The 21,009-nt window shown below is 43.0% G+C and overlaps 2 protein-coding genes and 1 long non-coding RNA gene across 4 annotated transcripts; all 3 read left to right on the top strand.

Annotated features, from left to right (window-relative positions):
• The first annotated feature begins 315 nt into the window (after positions 1–315).
• Positions 316–1,700, top strand: LOC116618549 (homeobox protein TGIF2). The gene is made up of 2 exons (XM_032382395.2): positions 316–532; positions 932–1,700. The coding sequence occupies exons 1-2, from the start codon at positions 490–492 to the stop codon at positions 1,579–1,581; spliced, it is 693 nt and encodes a 230-aa protein (XP_032238286.1). The 5' UTR covers positions 316–489; the 3' UTR covers positions 1,582–1,700.
• Positions 1,701–5,775: 4,075 nt separating this feature from the next.
• Positions 5,776–6,740, top strand: LOC116618536. The gene is made up of 2 exons (XR_004296237.2): positions 5,776–6,364; positions 6,471–6,740. It is a non-coding gene; the product is annotated as an uncharacterized LOC116618536 (long non-coding RNA).
• A 57-nt stretch (positions 6,741–6,797) lies between these two features.
• LOC5512899 (solute carrier organic anion transporter family member 4A1) lies at positions 6,798–20,526 on the top strand. 2 transcript variants are annotated; one of them, XM_048725936.1, is made up of 10 exons: positions 6,798–7,237; positions 13,406–13,587; positions 14,080–14,316; positions 15,013–15,242; positions 15,982–16,219; positions 16,459–16,612; positions 17,692–17,830; positions 18,664–18,827; positions 19,127–19,258; positions 19,422–20,526. In XM_048725936.1, the coding sequence occupies exons 1-10, from the start codon at positions 7,029–7,031 to the stop codon at positions 19,612–19,614; spliced, it is 1,878 nt and encodes a 625-aa protein (XP_048581893.1). In that variant the 5' UTR covers positions 6,798–7,028; the 3' UTR covers positions 19,615–20,526. The 2 variants fall into 2 exon arrangements, with proteins under 2 accessions (XP_048581893.1, XP_048581892.1); XM_048725935.1 differs by having other exon boundaries at positions 15,976–16,219.
• Positions 20,527–21,009: the final 483 nt, after the last annotated feature.

Genomic DNA, 21,009 nt, shown 5'->3' with positions numbered 1-21,009 from the left:
AAATGCGAAATTTCTAACTAGACCAGACTGTTGTTTTCCTGTTTGTCAAGCTGTATAATATTTCACCGCGGTGACACTTCTCCGACAAAACTCTGGCTTAATGCTGAACAAAGAGCATGAGAGAAAACACCTCAGAAAGTGGGGGTGAAAATTAAAGAAGATCGAAGTAAATAAGACTGCCGTATATCTTAGTTCCACGTGGAAGGATTTTCTCAGTTGCTTCGGGAAGCCAATGAAATGCGAGACCATTTAAATAGATTGTCAAAATTAGCCAATCAGCGACAAGGAACATATTGTAAATTACACAAACACAGGGCAACGCACTAGTGCTCCACACGCTTTCATCTGTCATTAGTGTCAAAGTCTGTTCGGCTTCGGTGCAGGTTTCGCAAACAACCTCATTCACAGTAGGCAAGTTTAACTCTTATCCAGTCAACCTCTGCCTTGCGACTAACTACAACACTAGGATAGAATCACAACTTGTCAACTATGCCGCCTCATATGGGACGAGTGAATAGAGCGAAAAGATACGGTGAGTGTCCCCCGTGCGAGCCAAACATGCCTCGAAACCGTTCAAATGCGCAGCGCATTTCAACTAACAGAATGAATGGTGTTGTTTTTCCGTCTTCTCTCGCACTTTCACATTATCCGTTTTGCTACAGAATTTTAACAACCTTGCGGCTCTTATTCCGGAGTTGTGCTAGCCAGAGGGGCCTGTTGATTTTAGAAGCAACTGAGCAGTTTCGTGTTTTGTCGTGATTTCACTGCTTCAGTTGATTTGATGACAGCTCTTCGACAAAGCCTACAACTGACTTTATATTGAGTCCTACACTCCGTGACAGCACGAAAAACACACCAGACCTTGCAAAGTTCCTTAACTTATTGAAACTGGGATAATTGTTTAATAGTTATTGTGTTTATTATTTTGCAGGGGATGATTTAGAGAGTGATAAAGAAGACGATTCTCGCTCACGTGTCCCCACCAGCCCTAAGCGACGTAGGGGCAACCTGCCCAAGGACTCCGTCAATGTTTTACGACTATGGCTCTGGGAACACAGATTCAATGCATATCCATCGGAAGCTGAGAAGCAGTACCTCTCAAAGGCCGCCAATCTCTCTGTTCTACAAGTGTGCAACTGGTTTATTAACGCTCGGAGACGAATTCTCCCAGACATGATTCGGCGAGAGGGAAGGGACCCAAGCAACTATACCATCACAAGACGAGCTAACATGAAATCACCAAATTCCGCATTTCAACGAACTGTGACAGGGATTTCAAAAGATTTCGATCAAGCATACGTGGATGAAGATCGCGAATCGTATCTCTCTAGCCCAATTTGCGGCTATAAAAGTCATGAATTAGACTATTATAGTAGCCAACCGGACTCATATCAGTTTTCGCATGACAGTCTCGGGTCTCAGCCCTCGCCTCCAAGTTCATCTTCGGAAGAAGAAGACATTGAGCAAGCATTTGATGCTTTCAGCAGTATAAACTTATTAGTTGAGGTAGCACTGAACACTGAGGCTTTTCGACAACAACAGAAAAAATGCATCCAAGAAGTCGCTTCATTGTCATGTTAAAATTCAACAATTTTGAATTGCCAAAATGTCAGGGTCTCTTTATTGTCCCGGCCTCCTTTGTACAGTATAATGAATTATAAATTGCCCTTGTAAAGAAGAAAATAAGAATCTCAAAACAACATAAGAACTGTGTGATACCTGCTTTGCGCGTCCTAATGACCCATTGCAAGCGAAACATGTTATCTCCTGTAACTAAAGGAAGTCACTGTGATTTAACTTAACTCTAGTTTGAGAGGTGTATGGAGGGAATATGGAAATGTCGCAAGCCTAGGACATGGAATATGCATATGCGTCTTTGTTTTTTTTTTCGTGCTGGGCAAATACGCTGGTTAAACAATTCTCGAATGACAGACAGCAACCCTTGAGCAACGCGCGGCCTAGTAATATCAGCCGCTAAACCAAATAAGCAAGCTAACTTCTCTGACTTAGTTGAAGCTATGAGAGACTGATGACGCAGCTTTAGATAGCGTTGTTCTTCAGAATTCACCGAGGCTTGTCAGCCAACCCATTCGCTCATCTTTTTGTAACCGAACAATATTCATTCTGTTTTTATCCCTTGTATCTGTCAAACTCGACCTCTTGCCCCCTACCCTAACGCCATCCGCCCTAATTAGTGGTGAAACTTTGTCAACTTGAAAACCACAAATTGTTGTCAAAATGAAAAAAAAAATAGAATCAATCAAAACTGCTCGAAAAATTAGTATTTGCTTCAATCTTGTGAAAAAAAATCCCTTGTAGATTTTGCTATGCAACCGTGGCGGCCCGTAAAAATGAGCAATCGTCTGTCGCAGTTTGAATCCTTTGAGCTCGAGGTGGCCTTATTTCGCTTTATTCTTATTGATCCTTCATTTAGAAAACCATTTTGTTGACATAATTCTATAAACGCATGGAATAAAAAATGTATCAATGTAGAGCCTTTTAACTTACCGGTAAGGCCAGGCCACTCTTTGTTTTTATGAAAAGAATAAGGAGAGTTGGTAAGAAATTGTCTTTGAATGGATTCCTAGGATATGAATGGCCTACATTTGGCTTCCTAGCGCTAAATGTCACTAAATGGCTTCCCTCGTTTGTTTTCTGAACAACTTATTTAAAATTTCTTTGAAGCAGATTTTAATTTGCTAATAACGACATGACATTTTGTGAGCTTTAGAATTTCTTTCTCAGTAGTAATTGGGAATTCGAAAGAATGGTTTGTAATGACTCTTTATTTAGCTTGAAACGTGGGCAATGTCAAAAAATTTATACAGCTAAACCAGCGTTGCTCAAGGCCAAAATATAAATTAATCTTCCCAGAAAAGCTGTCAAAAAAGTTCGTCAAGACGAGAAAAATTGACACCAACCTAAAGCATTTATTACAATAATGACTTGAAGCTAACGTGTTTTAGCCGGTTATCTGTCTCTCCGAGTCTGCTTTTCTAAGGAGCTAGATAATAATAGTAGTTGCAAAATTTGACAACTTCTTGACCGCAAAGTGTCACTCGCCACTGACGATGAAAATAGGCTGTGAAAGATCCACTTGTCACACAACAAGACACGCGGTTGTCAAACTGCTCTTGACATGCCCGTTCGGCCCATGCTACCGTCGGGGGGTATGAGTGGGGGGTAGAAATCTCAGACAAAATACGATTCTTATAAAGTATTTCCAGCATTTAGAGCTTGTGTGGTCTGAAAGGAGATTTTCTTTCTTGTATGATGCTACAGTATACAATACCGCCACCATAATCGGACACACATTACTAGCCGTCATCAATTTCGACCAATCAAAAATTAACGAGTTTGCTTTCTGGCTCGAGCGTGAAACTATGGCGTTAGTGGTTAGCTTTCACTGATAGATAAATTGCAGTTCTAAGTCTTTTTAAATCACCTCTATTAAATTATGAATGGCATCAAAAATAAAAATAAAAAGTGTCCTAGTGATTTTCTATACGCTTTAGACCGTTTCTAGGATACTAAGGCAAGTTTAAACAATGAAGGTCGTCTTTATGAATCATAGATTTAAGTGAGCCTTTTTCTTTCAACTAAATGGAGGATTTAGAAATTTAGTGTTAGTAGTGAATTCTATATATTGTTTGGGTGCTTGGTGATTTAAAAACCGAAAATTTAAAACACAAAACATTTAATCAGAACATTTTCTTGCGCAATGTTTATTAGGATTCTTAGCACCAGAGAAACCTCAAATTAACGCTGGGGTCCAAATTTTCTATTCTTCTATCTGCAGCGTCTGTTTTCATTGAGACTGAAATGACCAATACCGGAAGTTGTTAACTGCTTACCGGAAGTAATACTTCCCAGGAAAGTGTGTTGCCGTCAAAACAATCCCAAAACATAACATTGTGACCCGAGGGTAGCCCGCACGCTACGAAAACTTCACGGGATTTCCGGCAGCGCGCAGGGTCCTCCTAACCCATAAACGTACAGAACATAAACAGTAATTTGGTGCAGAAGAAAGTCTCCAATTTTAACACGATTTAAAGCTGTTTTCTTGCTTCTTTTAGTTTGATTTGAAAGCCTGGGTAAACTTGAACAATGTAAACAACGAATCACGAGTTGGATAAGTAGCTTAGCATCTGTCAACGGGACGAGACATGTCCAGAATGTGGAATTAGATCTTTAAGAGGTATTTTGTCGTCTTTTTATCAAGCTTTTAGGGCTTTTCTAGGGTCTGTATGCGTTTAGTAAGTCGCGTACTTTATCAGGCAATTGCGAATATTTGGGAATTCGCTATTATGTAAAGAATGTCAGAAATAAATGTTAAACAACAGAAAATGAACTATTTCCACGACAGCAGATCTATATACCACAAACTCCAAAAGACCATACCCTTTCATGTAAATCTGAATTGTTTTATTCGGCGCAATGAATAAAGTTTTTTTTTCACGGGATGCCGCTACATAATCGCTATGTCACAAGATAAACCGGAAATGGTATTTAATTTCCCCGCCATGCCGGTCACATGACTGTTCTGTATATCACGGGTTAGGCTTGCTTGCCTACTGGATGCACACAGCAAAGAAAAAAGATGCTGCAGTTAAATTTTCGTGTCTTTTTTTGCGCTTCAGGCTTGGCGCCCGGGAAAACATGTTGCAAATTATGCGCACATAGATCACTACAAAGTCCACCTCTCAAAACATCGAATCTCATAGACATAGACTATCCAGTTACGAACACAATTCTAAGAGGAAGACAATGCCGACCTTCTTTGCTTGTACTAGTCTGTTTTAGTATAAGATAAGATGAGATGACGGATAATCCCCCCTCGAGGTGAACAACAAGATCAGGGTTACAAGCGATGAAAGTACCGATCAGCCAAATGCACTCCTATCACTGTCGCATGGACTGCTTACACAGCCTCGATGACGGCGCATGTTGGAATTATACTCCGTCCGTTTGCGCGCGGCTATATCAGGGGCGTATCCAGGGGGTGGCCCAGGGTGACCCCCCTTTCTAGCAGCCAAAAATAGAAAATACAGGAGAAAATGACTTGAAAGGGCCTTCCTGTTAAAAATCCTGGCTACGCCGCTGTATACCCTGATATTTTTCTCTGTGACGGACTCCAAAAATTGAGAAATTGAGAAATTGGGGGGAGGGGGGAGAATAAAGAAACATAAAGAAAATATTGGGGGGGGGGGGGGGGGGCGCCTTCCCCCCGTGCCCCAACCACTGCTAAGGCCCTGTTTGTAGAATTATAGTTGTGTCGGGTGTCGGGAGTTTCTGAAGCTGCTCCTACCAATCCTAAACTAAATCGCAAAACATGGTCTTTTATGTGTATTCTGCGCTTCTCCTGTTTTCTATAGCAATGCCCTCTATTCTCTGTGTTGCTCTCGGAAGCCTCTGCTAGATCATTAAAGAGCAGGAAAGAGAGGCCTGTAAGGGCTCCTTCCTTAATTTACTCGCCTTACAGAAATAACCTTTTCCAAAAAATATACAAGACAGACTGAAACGCCGAAAAGTAAGGAAACCCAAGAAGTCTCTTTCATGCCTCACTATGCAGCAGCTAATATAAGAGGATTTCCTGTATTGGTGGAGGCGTAAACTATGATGCTCTCATGCCCATTTATCATCAAGATAAAATGATCGGTCACTACAGGTATATATTGGCTGATTAAAGTAACTGGCTCTCTTTTATTCAGATGTTAAGATCCAAAAACAAAAGACGCTTATAACAAGCAAATCAAACACAAGCCGATGCTTGTGTATTGTGTACAGAAGAATGGTCTTTTGAATTTTTCAGATGGATGCAGCTTTCTATAATGCGTTGCGATGGAATCGAACAATAGCCATCTTTTAGGACAAATGCAGAGAGCTAAAAAGAAAAAACCTTACACTCAAGAAACTTAAATAGTCCTCGACTTGTGGAGACTCATCATTGGCCAAAAAGTACAAAGGAGTCAAAGTACAGAAGCGCTGCCAATCTGTAAATCCAAACGTGGAAGCATTTGAAAAACACAAAAGCATGCTAACATTGCGCCAAACATTGTTGATAAATTGAATTTTCGGCCTTCGAGTATAACCCTTAGGAACCCTCATTTTTCTACACGTGTTTATACGGAACTTAGCGCATCTTTACACGATCTTCTCATAACCTCCTAACGTAGCCTCGTCCCTCGGCGGGCCTATCACGCTATGCATGGCTATGGCGTCACAGGCCCTTTCTGCTCTGAAGCGTCCGCCATATTGGAAATTGTGAGTCTGCACGCAAAGCATCATGGTGATGACAGCAAGGGAGTAGCCTGCCTCTAACCCGGGCCAATTTTCATCCCGGGGCATGTAACCCGGCTCTCAGGTAGGGCTGCATTATGGGAATCTGCCACGTTCGTCAATTTTTTCATATATAAACACACGTATGCACTAGCCAACCCGGACTTGTATTATATATATGTCCTCTTCAGGAGCAGCCGAAAGCTAACCTGGGTTGTGAGCCATGTGTGACAGACCTGTAGCCGGAGGGCGGGAGAATCCCCGTAGCCAGAGGTTCTTCCCCCCTCCCCTCGACTGGGAGGTCCGCTCTCATGAATGGAAATTGAGTACCACTGCAAGCTGGGACGAGCTACCTAAGGGAAAATGTCAATAAAACAAAGCTGCGAGCACACTAGAATACAAACAACCCCCGATTTTGTGGGCCAAGAGTTCGCGGAACAATAAATTGCATTTACTCTGAACCAGGGGTGGAAGCCACATTTTTAATGGGGGGGGGGGGGGGCAAAAATAATCCAATCCCATAACTCGCCCATGTCCAGATGAGCGCCAAAGTTTTCTCTTTTACGGATGCGGAGCGTGACTTCCAGCTTTCACGTTTTCTTTGCATGTGCAAATTTGGCGTGGAGATACCTCTACTCTTTACTCCAATTTAAAAGAAAGAAACTAATAATCGGAAAGTGATAAATGATACCTCATCATCATGAATGCACATCATCAAAACAAGGTCAGCTATTTGAACCCGAAGAGCCATGAAAAGCGAGCGAGACCATTCCACATTAGCTGCAACTCACTCTGTGTTCGGTTGGTGGAAATTAAAACCAAGATGTCTACAGTTCATGAACTCTCCAAAGTGGTTCCTGTTCTTTCTTGTTATGTATTTTTTCACGCAGAGCATCGTTGTAAACGGTGTTTATTCGGTGTCGATCTCGACTATCGAGAAGCGTTATGGTTACACAAGGTGAGTTATTTGATCCATTCCAATGAGAGGGCTTAAATTTAAAACATAGGTCCTGTCATGGGAGGAAAACCTCCCACGATTCACTATCAATTGGCGTTATGTCGAGACTTCTTTCAGAACTTGAAAGAAGAATTGAAAGGGGTACATTTTTGACCTACTCATTACAAGACTTGTTGCAATCAAGGGAAAATAACCCGGAAATGCCGGTAGGGAAACTGTTACTATCCACGAACTTCTCTCTGTGATCAGTTATGGTTCGAGATTTAGCAAAGTGTAGAATGGATCATTTCAGTCAGGTCATCATTAGAAGGGATATTTTTATTTTTGTATGAGAATCTTAATGTTATTGCGCCCCTCCCCCTCCATTCATTCCATCGCTTGACGGGACTAGGCATCCGCTTACATAACACAACCTCTCTTGAGCTAAACCTCGTGGAAACAACATAGCACAACCTCTCTTGAGCTAAACCTCGTGGAAACAGCATAACATAACCTCTCTTGGGCTAAACCTCGTGAAAACAGCCTAACACAACCTCTCTTGGGCTAAACCTCGTGAAAACAGCCTAACACAACCTCTCTTGAGCTAAACCTCGTGGAAACAGCATAACACAACCTCTCTTGAGCTAAACCTCGTGGAAACAGCCTAACACAACCTCTCTTGAGCTAAACCTCGTGGAAACAACATAACACAACCTCTCTTGAGCTAAACCTCGTGGAAACAGCCTAACACAACCTCTCTTGAGCTAAACCTCGTGGAAACAACATAACACAACCTCTCTTGAGCTAAACCTCGTGGAAACAACATAACACAACCTCTCTTGAGCTAAACCTCGTGGAAACAACATAACACAACCTCTCTTGAGCTAAACCTCGTGGAAACAGCATAACACAACCTCTCTTGAGCTAAACCTCGTGGAAACAACATAACACAACCTCTCTTGAGCTAAACCTCGTGGAAACAACATAACACAACCTCTCTTGAGCTAAACCTCGTGGAAACAACATAACACAACCTCTCTTGAGCTAAACCTCGTGGAAACAGCATAACACAACCTCTCTTGAGCTAAACCTCGTGGAAACAGCCTAACACAATCTCTCTTGAGCTAAACCTCGTGGAAACAGCATAACACAACCTCTCTTGAGCTAAACCTCGTGGAAACAGCCTAACACAACCTCTCTTGAGCTAAACCTCGTGGAAACAGCATAACACAACCTCTCTTGAGCTAAACCTCGTGGAAACAGCATAACACAACCTCTCTTGAGCTAAACCTCGTGGAAACAGCCTAACACAACCTCTCTTGAGCTAAACCTCGTGGAAACAGCCTAACACAACCTCTCTTGAGCTAAACCTCGTGGAAACAGCATAACACAACCTCTCTTGAGCTAAACCTCGTGGAAACAGCCTAACACAACCTCTCTTGAGCAAAACCTCGTGGAAACAGCATAACACAACCTCTCTTGAGCTAAACCTCGTGGAAACAACATAACACAACCTCTCTTGAGCAAAACCTCGTGGAAACAACATAACACAACCTCTTTTGAGCTAAACCTCGTGAAAACAGCCTAACACAACCTCTCTTGAGCTGAACCTCGTGGAAACAACCTAACACAACCTCTCTTGAGCTTAACCTCGTGGAAACAGCCTAACACAACCTCTCTTGAGCTAAACCTCGTGGAAACAACATAACACAACCTCTCTTGAGCTAAACCTCGTGGAAACAGCATAACACAACCTGTCCTGAGCTAAACCTCGTGGAAACAGCATAACACAAACTCTCTTGGGTTAAACCTCTCGGAAACAACATAACACAACCTCTCTTGAGCTAAACCTCGTGGAAACAACATAACACAACCTCTCTTGAGCTAAACCTCGTGGAAACAGCCTAACACAACCTCTCTTGAGCTAAACCTCGTGGAAACAACATAACACAACCTCTCTTGAGCTAAACCTCGTGGAAACAACATAACACAACCTCTCTTGAGCTAAACCTCGTGGAAACAGCCTAACACAACCTCTCTTGAGCTAAACCTCGTGGAAACAACATAACACAACCTCTCTTGAGCTAAACCTCGTGGAAACAGCATAACACAACCTCTCTTGAGCTAAACCTCGTGGAAACAGCCTAACACAACCTCTCTTGAGCTAAACCTCGTGGAAACAGCATAACACAACCTCTCTTGGGTTAAACCTCGTGGAAACAACATAACACAACCTCTCTTGAGCTAAACCTCGTGGAAACAACATAACACAACCTCTCTTGAGCTAAACCTCGTGGAAACAACATAACACAACCTCTCTTGAGCTAAACCTTGTGGAAACAGCCTAACACAACCTCTCTTGAGCAAAACCTCGTGGAAACAACATAACACAACCTCTCTTGAGCTAAACCTCGTGGAAACAGCCTAACACAACCTCTCTTGAGCAAAACCTCGTGGAAACAGCCTAACACAACCTCTCTTGAGCTAAACCTCGTGGAAACAACATAACACAACCTCTCTTGAGCTAAACCTCGTGGAAACAGCCTAACACAACCTCTCTTGAGCTAAACCTCGTGGAAACAGCCTAACACAACCTCTCTTGAGCTAAACCTCGTGGAAACAGCATAACACAACCTCTCTTGAGCTAAACCTCGTGGAAACAGCATAACACAACCTCTCTTGGGCTAAACCTCGTGAAAACAGCCTAACACAACCTCTCTTGAGCTAAACCTCGTGGAAACAGCATAACACAACCTCTCTTGAGCTAAACCTCGTGGAAACAGCCTAACACAACCTCTCTTGAGCTAAACCTCGTGGAAACAACATAACACAACCTCTCTTGAGCTAAACCTCGTGGAAACAGCCTAACACAACCTCTCTTGAGCTAAACCTCGTGGAAACAGCCTAACACAACCTCTCTTGAGCAAAACCTCGTGGAAACAACATAACACAACCTCTCTTGAGCTAAACCTCGTGGAAACAACATAACACAACCTCTCTTGAGCTAAACCTCGTGGAAACAGCATAACACAACCTCTCTTGAGCTAAACCTCGTGGAAACAACATAACACAACCTCTCTTGAGCTAAACCTCGTGGAAACAACATAACACAACCTCTCTTGAGCTAAACCTCGTGGAAACAACATAACACAACCTCTCTTGAGCTAAACCTCGTGGAAACAGCATAACACAACCTCTCTTGAGCTAAACCTCGTGGAAACAGCCTAACACAATCTCTCTTGAGCTAAACCTCGTGGAAACAGCATAACACAACCTCTCTTGAGCTAAACCTCGTGGAAACAGCCTAACACAACCTCTCTTGAGCTAAACCTCGTGGAAACAGCATAACACAACCTCTCTTGAGCTAAACCTCGTGGAAACAGCATAACACAACCTCTCTTGAGCTAAACCTCGTGGAAACAGCCTAACACAACCTCTCTTGAGCTAAACCTCGTGGAAACAGCCTAACACAACCTCTCTTGAGCTAAACCTCGTGGAAACAGCATAACACAACCTCTCTTGAGCTAAACCTCGTGGAAACAGCCTAACACAACCTCTCTTGAGCAAAACCTCGTGGAAACAGCATAACACAACCTCTCTTGAGCTAAACCTCGTGGAAACAACATAACACAACCTCTCTTGAGCAAAACCTCGTGGAAACAACATAACACAACCTCTTTTGAGCTAAACCTCGTGAAAACAGCCTAACACAACCTCTCTTGAGCTGAACCTCGTGGAAACAACCTAACACAACCTCTCTTGAGCTTAACCTCGTGGAAACAGCCTAACACAACCTCTCTTGAGCTAAACCTCGTGGAAACAACATAACACAACCTCTCTTGAGCTAAACCTCGTGGAAACAGCATAACACAACCTGTCCTGAGCTAAACCTCGTGGAAACAGCATAACACAAACTCTCTTGGGTTAAACCTCTCGGAAACAACATAACACAACCTCTCTTGAGCTAAACCTCGTGGAAACAACATAACACAACCTCTCTTGAGCTAAACCTCGTGGAAACAGCCTAACACAACCTCTCTTGAGCTAAACCTCGTGGAAACAACATAACACAACCTCTCTTGAGCTAAACCTCGTGGAAACAACATAACACAACCTCTCTTGAGCTAAACCTCGTGGAAACAGCCTAACACAACCTCTCTTGAGCTAAACCTCGTGGAAACAACATAACACAACCTCTCTTGAGCTAAACCTCGTGGAAACAGCATAACACAACCTCTCTTGAGCTAAACCTCGTGGAAACAGCCTAACACAACCTCTCTTGAGCTAAACCTCGTGGAAACAGCATAACACAACCTCTCTTGGGTTAAACCTCGTGGAAACAACATAACACAACCTCTCTTGAGCTAAACCTCGTGGAAACAACATAACACAACCTCTCTTGAGCTAAACCTCGTGGAAACAACATAACACAACCTCTCTTGAGCTAAACCTTGTGGAAACAGCCTAACACAACCTCTCTTGAGCAAAACCTCGTGGAAACAACATAACACAACCTCTCTTGAGCTAAACCTCGTGGAAACAGCCTAACACAACCTCTCTTGAGCAAAACCTCGTGGAAACAGCCTAACACAACCTCTCTTGAGCTAAACCTCGTGGAAACAACATAACACAACCTCTCTTGAGCTAAACCTCGTGGAAACAGCCTAACACAACCTCTCTTGAGCTAAACCTCGTGGAAACAGCCTAACACAACCTCTCTTGAGCTAAACCTCGTGGAAACAGCATAACACAACCTCTCTTGAGCTAAACCTCGTGGAAACAGCATAACACAACCTCTCTTGAGCTAAACCTCGTGGAAACAGCCTAACACAACCTCTCTTGAGCTAAACCTCGTGGAAACAGCCTAACACAACCTCTCTTGAGCTAAACCTCGTGGAAACAGCATAACACAACCTCTCTTGAGCTAAACCTCGTGGAAACAACATAACACAACCTCTCTTGAGCTAAACCTCGTGGAAACAACCTAACACAACCTCTCTTGAGCAAAACCTCGTGGAAACAGCCTAACACAACCTCTCTTGAGCAAAACCTCGTGGAAACAACATAACACAACCTCTCTTGAGCTAAACCTCGTGGAAACAGCATAACACAACCTCTCTTGAGCTAAACCTCGTGGAAACAGCATAACACAACCTCTCTTGAGCTAAACCTCGTGGAAACAACATCACACAACCTCTCTTGAGCTAAACCTCGTGGGAAAAACATAACACAACCTCTCTTGGGCTAAACCTCGTGAAAACAGCCTAACACAACCTCTCTTGAGCTAAACCTCGTGGAAACAGCCTAACACAAACTCTCTTGAGCTAAACCTCGTGGAAACAACCTAAAACAACCTCTCTTGAGCTAAACCTCGTGGAAACAGCCTAACACATCCTCCCTTGAGCTAAACCTCGTGGAAACAACATAACACAACCTCTCCTGAGCTAAACCTCGTGGAAACAGCATAACACAAACTCTCTTGAGATAAACCTCGTGGAACGGAAGCAACATAACACAACCTCGTGGAAACAGCCTAAGCTCCTGGACAGACAACACAGCATTGCTACCCTAGAGACTGATGCTGTTTTTAGGTCAGGTCTGCTAGGGAAGCAATGAGAACTACTAATACTGACGCTGTTTGTTCGCTAGCCTTGGGAGGCGTCTCGAGAATTATAATTTCCCACTTGCGTTCGTGGGTCTGCACAAGGGCAGTATGAACAGAGTTTGTTAGAATAGGATCTGATAATAGAATCTGATAATAAGAAACAAAATGACCTCTAATTTGCGTAAATGTGCCTTGTTTTGCTGCGCACTCTCCGTGTTTACTTAGAAAACCTGGTTTCAGAGTTTTGAAAGTATATACAGCTACGTGACATAAATGCTAGTCTTAATTCCGCGTCAGAGGAGCATGCGATTGTGATGTAAATGATGCTTTAAAACCAGTACAGGGGGTAGGGGATAGAAGATGCTAGACGAAAAAACTAACAGGCAGCGGACGATTAATGCTGGGCAATCTCAGTCATTTCGCAGTTTTTTTGTATCACTTCTTTCTTTCTCGAATGCCTGACTCCGAAAAAAAAATGCGTTTTATTAGGCCAAGGCTTGTATACTTCCACATTTGAGCCGTGCGTACTTTGCATATTTCGCGTTGCTCGAAAGTAAAAGTTTTTTATCATTCTTCTTTTTTAGCTCTCGCACGGGGTTCCTTACAAGCTCATATGACGTCGCCGCTCTCGTGCTAACGCCACTTGTCAGTTTCCTTGGCGCCAGACGAAAGAAACCTGTCTGGTGTGGGGTAGGACTGCTGACCATGGGGATTGGCATGCTCATCTTCTTCCTGCCGCACGTCTTTGGCGGGAGATATGAGGCGGGTATGTGGCGACTATTTTAGGAATAGGGCCTTCCAAATAATCTTCAAAATTCAGTCTTTGTTAGCGCTTTCAAAAATCTCGCCTAAAGTCCTTGTAGTATTAGGCAATTGCTCGCGCACGTTTTTTAGCCGTGTTGGGACGGGCCATTAGAAAAGTGAAGGGGTAGGTGGGGTGCAGGGATGTTTCAGACGTGCATGTTTTTTTTCTTTCTCTAAAACGTGCATGGATTTTTTAAATCTTTGTATGCATATTTTTCTGTCTGGTTTGGGCTGCATGCCTTTTTCCAGGCTTTTCATCGTGTATGAATCTTTTTTGTTCCTTACCGCCCCCTCCCCTCCACTTTTCTAATGGTTCGTACCTAATTTTGCGGTACTCGTAAGCTCACCATCGTTGAAAGTAACGACGATGTTTTTTGTATAGTTTTTTTGTAATGCTTTTTATTCACAAGGTATTGAAGAAGAAACATTTATTTTTCCCTTTTTTCATCCCAAGGCGGATCACAACTTGTTCGTTCGACTGGTCTTTGCAACTCAACTTCCGGTTCTTTGAATACTTGTGAATCTACTTCCGGTAACAAGGGGTACTTTCCACTGTTCGTTCTTGGGATGCTGGTCATGGGTTCAGGTGCCACGCCCATGATTGCTCTCGGAATTCCTTATATGGACGAAAACGTCAAAGCTAAAGTATCCCCCATGTACGTCGGTATCTTCTACTCCTCTGGTATTTTCGGTAAGTGACAATTGACTGCTTGTTTTGTCGACTTTGACAGCTGATTGACTATACGATTTGTGATGAGTTGAACTGTGATAATTTTTGATTGTGAAAAACTACTGACAGTTGATTGGCTGATCGTCTCAATTTATCAGCTAGCCTTAGTATATTTGCCTTTCACATTTACATGTGTGATTTCAGTTATCTGGCTTGTTTACTTATTCTCTCGTGGTTGCCTTCTATAACCATCCAAGCGCGGCGTTTATCCAAGAACAATGTAGAATTGGCACGCTAAAGATGATTTTTATGATGATTATTTTGTTGTTTTGATGTTGTTTTATTTGCCAAAATTGCAAAAGTTGCATACAAAAAAAAGCGTTGTCGTGGTTTTGAGGGTCTGGTACCGAAGAATCTTAGCTTATTATCAGAGACCTAAAGATGGTCAAAGTAACTGTTTTTCTATCTTCTGATATTACAAGTCATAAAGATTGCCTTAAAAATGACAAGAATCCCCAAATAAGGAATATATTACCTTAAACAAGAATCCCCAAATAAGGAATATATATGTTTTCTTATGTTGAAGTGACCTCGTTTGGCAAAAACGATATTTTCTTGATATGACAACAAAGGATAAAAGGCTGACAGATTCCCTTTAAGGATGGCGTCTAAACGAGTATAAGTGTAGTATTTCCTGACAATGTTTCCATTTTGCAGGTGCCTTCATCGGGTATATCCTCGCAGGGGTCTTTCTAGCAATGTACGTGGACATTGGTGTCCAGACCCCCTTGAACCCCAAAGACGAGCGCTGGGTTGGGGCCTGGTGGCCAGGATTTGTTGTGTGTGGCACATTATGCATACTTTGGAGTTTTTGGCTTTTTGGCTTCCCTAGTCGCATTACAAGAAATGGAGGAGACATTCCGGATAAGGAAATGGAGCTGACGAAGGTGAATCGCTTCCCTTTTTATCTCTTTTTTTAACTTCTGTGTTTGAGGATGATGATCAGTTGGTAACTAAGATTCTTGTTATGTAAATATAATTCTTGGCCCTACGATTCTTGTACCGTTATGTAGAAAATCCCTTTAAGCCTTTAGGCGAGTTTCATTGAATTGTCAAACAAGAAGTGAACAACAAACGGCAATGAAGAAACATGGATCCTACGCGTGGCCTTTAAATTAGGAAAAAAATTCTATGAAAATAAGATAAAATTAGAGAGGCATTCCCCCTAAAGGTTGTTCTCACTGATGCACAAGCGCAAGCGCAAGAATCGGTCAAACACAAGCGCAAGCGCAAGAATCGGTCAAACACAAGCGCAAGCGCAAGAATCGGTCAAACACAAGCGCAAGCGCAAGAATCGGTCAAACACAAGCGCAAGCGCAAGAATCGGTCAAACACAAGCGCAAGCGCAAGAATCGGTCAAACACAAGCGCAAGCGCAAGAATCGGTCAAACACAAGCGCAAGCGCAAGAATCGGTCAAACACAAGCGCAAGCGCAAGAATCGGTCAAACACAAGCGCAAGCGCAAGAATCGGTCAAACACAAGCGCAAGCGCAAGAAAATCAAGCAGGTGCGTTCTCTTGCGCTTATTTCTAATGAGAATCGGAAAACTACGTGCATTCCGCTTGCGCTTACGTCCAAGTGAGAACCAACCTTAATTCTTGACCGAGTTCTAATCCCTAGAAACAGGACAAACAGTGGTTGGCCAAAGAAGTATTACATCTGCCTCAATCCACAAAGCGGCTTCTACTTAACATCCCTTACACCAGCACCTCAATCGCAGGGTGTGCCGAGTGGCTAGTCCTCTCGGGGTTCGCAGCCTTCGCGCCAAAGTTCCTGCAGTCCCAGTTTGGGATCCCTGCGGCTCAAATAGGCTTCCTCTATGGAGTCATAACTGTCCCGGCATGCCTGTGTGGAAGCCTCTTGGGTAAGCCTCTTTGTTTCGAAATTTTCTAGGAAAATCAATTCAATGTCAAAAAATCTATAGAGCCCCTTGAGGTAACTTTGTTGTAGGATACGAGGAAGCGCACGCTTTTTCGTCGCCAATGTGCAACAGGTTATTCTCCATTTAGCCTGATTAACAGTCGATTGTTTTGTTTACAAAAATTGGTTTCCGGTTCAAAGTTAACGAATAAAGGCACTGACTTCATTAGTAATGTTCTACAGGGTCTTATATCAACAAAAGGCTTCGTCTAAGTATGACTGGGGCGGCCAAGATGTGCCTTATTGTAGCGTCTGCCTCTGCGGTTGTTACCCTGCCCTTGCTGTCTAGTTGCGCTACTGTCTCTATGGCTGGTGTGAACACTCCCTATTCCAACAGGCAAGTTGATCTCCATCTAGTTCAAGCTTTTATCATGAACGGAGCTCCGCGGGTCAGGTAGGGTAAGGTAAAGGACCTAAGAGTTCATTCCCTCTACTGTCTCTATGGCTGGTATGAACACTCCCTATTCCAACAGGCAAGTTGATCTCCATCTAGTTCAAGCTTTTATCATGAACGGAGCTCCGCGGGTCAGGTAGGGTAAGGTAAAGGACCTAAGAGTTCATTCCCTCTACTGTCTCTATGGCTGGTATGAACACTCTCTATTCCAACAGGCAAGTTGATCTCCATCTAGTTCAAGCTTTTATCATTAACGGAGCTCCGCGGGTCAGGTAGGGTAAGGTAAAGGACCTAAGAGTTCATTCCCTCTACTGTCTCTATGGCTGGTGTGAACACTCCTTATTACAACAGGCAAGTTGATCTCCATCTAGTTCAAGCTTTTATCATGAACGGAGCTCCGCGGGTCAGGTAGGGTAAGGTAAAGGACCTAAGAGTTCATTCCCTCTACTGTCTCTATGGCTGGTGTGAACACTCCTTTTTACAACAGGCAAGTTGATCTCCATCTAGTTCAAGCTTTTATCATGAACGGGGCTCCGCGGGTCAGGTAGGGTAAGGTAAAGGAGAGGTAATAATGGAGAGGTAGCCTGGATTACCTCCCCCTACCCCCTCCCCCAAGAGTACCCTAGAGACCAATAAAGCCAACATTTTTTTAAAGAAATGCTAGGGTGGGAAAAAAATTTACACAACAGTGACAAGACAAACTGATGTGAAATTCAAGGCTGATAATTTAATGACATAGGTTTCCCGCGTTTTTCGTGTGAAATTCACCGAGGAATTCACTCGGCGATGACCAATTTCTCTAATGTCACACAACACGGAAGGAGCGTGTGTCTCCCAGTAGGTTGCTATGACGACGCGCGGGAAATTGATTCAGCTTTTGCGCATGCATACATACTGCGCCCGCCTCCCCTCTTATACCTGGTTTTAACTGTTAAGGAGAACGAATTGATTTTTTTAACGAATTTTTGTCGATAATTTAATAGTTCATCATTTTTCGCCTATTAACACGAAATCGTCTACAGTTCCAGCACGCTGTCGTTAGAAAACACCTGCAATTCCGACTGCGCATGCGTCACAGTGCCTTACAGTCCCGTATGTAACGCTGGCATGACGTATTACTCATCTTGTCACGCAGGTTGCCTCGACAGGAATGCTAACAAGGTAAAGTGCAACTTGTTAGGTCCCATGCAAACGGCGACAGCACCGCTTACGCAAAAAGCCGGCGATACGATCGTCCAGCAATGCTGGCACTGTTTGAAACCGTGTTGGGAAGTGATGTGATGCGGCTCAACAACATTTCCATTGTTATATCAACCATGCGGTGCTAGTAATGCAGCCGATGTTAGCGCCGTTTGCAGTGGGCTTCATAGGTCTTTTGGTCTGTCAGTTGTTTTTACTTATTATAGGTCTAATTTATTTCCCCGCCTTTACAATTATTACTCCTCTCCATTTAGTCATTGTCAGTTGTTTTTACTTATTATAGGTCTAATTTATTTCCCCGCCTTTACAATTATTACTCCTCTCCATTTAGTCATTGTCAGTTGTTTTTACTTATTATAGGTCTAATTTATTTCCCCGCCTTTACAATTATTACTCCTCTCCAATTAGTCATTGTCAGTTGTTTTTTGTTTTTACTTATTATAGGTCTAATTTATTTCCCCGCCTCTACAATTATTACTCCTCTCCATTTAGTCATTGTCAGTTGTTTTTTGTTTTTACTTATTATAGGTCTAATTTATTTCCCCGCCTCTACAATTATTACTCCTCTCCATTTAGTCATTGTCAGTTGTTTTTTTGTTTTTACTTATTTTAGGTCTAATTTATTTCCCCGCGTCTACAATTATTACTCCTCTCCATTTAGTCATTGTCTTTTGGCACATGTATTCCACCGCTAGCACCCCTTTACTCCCCTTTAACCGTAAGCGCCATGACACGCTTACCCACTCTTAACGGGCACCCAGTGACTAACCGTACTTTTGGATTCCTCGTCCCAGTCTTTCTCCAGTTGCTCCTGTCTGGCCACGCCTAACGCCCTCATGTTACCAGGGCGGTGCATGACTTTCTGTGGTAACACATTTTGGCTCCTACTGGCGACTGTATTTATGTTTGGATTCTTAACATTCCTCAACGAGACGCCGGCTACCATAGTAACGCTAAGGTATGTTATACGGTTGTCACTATAGTAACGGTATGTTGTACGGTAGTCACCTTAGTAACAGTATTAAATAAGGGGTTACCATGGTAACGCTAAGGTAGTGTTCGAAGAGGTCATGCCATGAGTTTCCCATGCGCTTCGGTTGACATGATAAAATGCGCTTCACTTGAATAGCCGCTCTATGTATCCTACAGTCATGAGTGTGAGGGGACTGTGTCACCGAAGGTGGCGCAAACCAAGACAAGCAAACAAGGGCCAAAGAGTTGTATATTCCGACAATAAAATTCTTATTATTTTTCTAGATGTTTATCGTTGGACGAGCGCACGTATGGTGTTGGTTTCCAGATGACGATGGCGAGACTGCTCGGATCGATACCTGGTCCTATTTTGTTTGGGAGCCTATTTGATTTAGCCTGTATTTTATGGGATAAAAGGTAAGACTGACTATGAATATGAACTATGAATGTGACAAGAACATACATTGCGGAAAAAGCGTTTTACCTTACCCGCACAGTACCTCGCACACATTAGACAAAAAGGAATAGGGAGAACAACCACAGGAAACTACGCCAGATACAAGTCTATTTGTCTCCTCAGGTGTGACGGTCAGGGCAACTGTCTGGAGTACAACAACACTCAACTCGCCTACACCGTGTTTGGACTGTGCTTCGTCTGCAAACTAGTGGTCATAATGGGCTTCTTGGTGTCGTATCTCTCCTGCCGTAGAATAAATAAATCGACGCGGCTTCGTCAGGACGATAAAGCACAAAAACAGACAACTCATCTATGAGAAAACGGCGGCCCGTAGAATTGATTTGTGGTGGGGGTAGGGATAAGGGATAAGCTTCTATGCTGTGGTCAATGGAAGCCGCGTTTCTACCTAGCTGCTAAGTGCACTTGCCTTTGCTTGAGGCGTCAAGAACATTTTTAGGTTTTATTTTTATTACCCTCGTCTCCCCACCTCACGGGCCTGATTTTCTATGAAACCAACGGTGTTCCATTCGAGTCGTAGTATTTTTTGAATAAAGGGTCTGATTTTCTATAAAAGCAACGGTGTTCCATTCAAGTCGCAGTATTGTTTGAATAAAGGGTCTGATTTTCTATAAAACCAACGGTGTTCCATTCGAGTCGTAGTATTGTTTGAATAAAGGGTCTGATTTTCTATAAAACCAACGGTGTTCCATTCAAGTCGCAGTATTGTTTGAATAAAGGGTCTGATTTTCTATGAAACCAACGGTGTTCCATTCGAGTCGTAGTATTGTTTGAATAAAGGGTCTGATTTTCTATAAAAGCAACAGTGTTCCATTCAAGTCGCAGTATTGTTTAGCTCGGTCAAATGATTTGAGTCTAGTGTAAACAGCGCAAACAATCACCACCGATTTTGGCAAAGTGCTTTGCTTTGACATTTCTATGAGAAAAAACGCTTTGCTTTGACACCTCTTGGGACTATCTCCTGACAAAGTGTACAAACAGCGCTACATTATATTGCTAGAAGACGTGGCTGTTTGTTTTTTTAAGAACAAATGCTGCGTGGACGCACGAGACATTTTTCAAACAAGTGTCACACGGATAGTAAGAATGCGCTGTCTCCCATACTGCAACATGTACTATTTTGCACTTGGCCGTGTCTTAGGCTTGCCACATAGTAGATCAATCTAACAAATAAATTCATTCCTTTATGATTAAAACCTCGCTATCCGTACATCTTCAATAGACGTATATCTGGTAAAATGCATGAGAACGCTGACCCTAGCCTCTCTATTACTGACACCAGCTATAGCGAGCGCTTGCTAGTAGGTACACTCGTTATTACGGACATTCGCTTTCAGGGACACTTGCGATTCGTTTTTCGGACACTCGCTATTAAGGACACTAAAGCCTCCCCAGGTGGACAAACACAGTGTATGTAATATGTTAAGTTGGTAATTATAGATACCAATCGCATCCTGAAGCCCGCACTTCATTATGATCATTCGTTCTTCAAGTTTTCGTCGCTTGGGGGGGGGGGGGGGGGGGGGGGGCTATTGAGAATGTGCATAAAGCGACAAGGCAGAGCCTTTAACATAATCATTGCCTCCAAAGTTTGTTCAATTGATAGTAGGTGTGTTGGGGTGGTGAGTCTGGGGTGTGGAGTCCCCTTTCAAAACGGATAGCTGCAGATCTTTCACATACACCTTCAATGAAG

Source organism: Nematostella vectensis, chromosome 4, assembly GCF_932526225.1.
Source record: "Nematostella vectensis chromosome 4, jaNemVect1.1, whole genome shotgun sequence".
Classification (NCBI taxonomy): Eukaryota; Metazoa; Cnidaria; class Anthozoa; order Actiniaria; family Edwardsiidae; genus Nematostella; species Nematostella vectensis.
This window is presented reverse-complemented; position numbering and strand designations above follow the sequence as displayed.

What these genes read in the sequence shown, in the direction of transcription:
- LOC116618549 (XM_032382395.2), top strand. Translation starts at nt 490, where the DNA reads ATGCCGCCTCATATGGGACGAGTGAATAGAGCGAAAAGATACG. An exon ending in GAATAGAGCGAAAAGATACG is followed by an intron (nt 533 to 931) that starts GTGAGTGTCCCC and finishes ATTATTTTGCAG; the next exon opens with GGGATGATTTAGAGAGTGAT.
- LOC5512899 (XM_048725935.1), top strand. Translation starts at nt 7,029, where the DNA reads ATGAAAAGCGAGCGAGACCATTCCACATTAGCTGCAACTCACTCTGTG. An exon ending in AAGCGTTATGGTTACACAAG is followed by an intron (nt 7,238 to 13,405) that starts GTGAGTTATTTG and finishes CTTCTTTTTTAG; the next exon opens with CTCTCGCACGGGGTTCCTTA. An exon ending in TGTATTTTATGGGATAAAAG is followed by an intron (nt 19,259 to 19,421) that starts GTAAGACTGACT and finishes TTGTCTCCTCAG; the next exon opens with GTGTGACGGTCAGGGCAACT.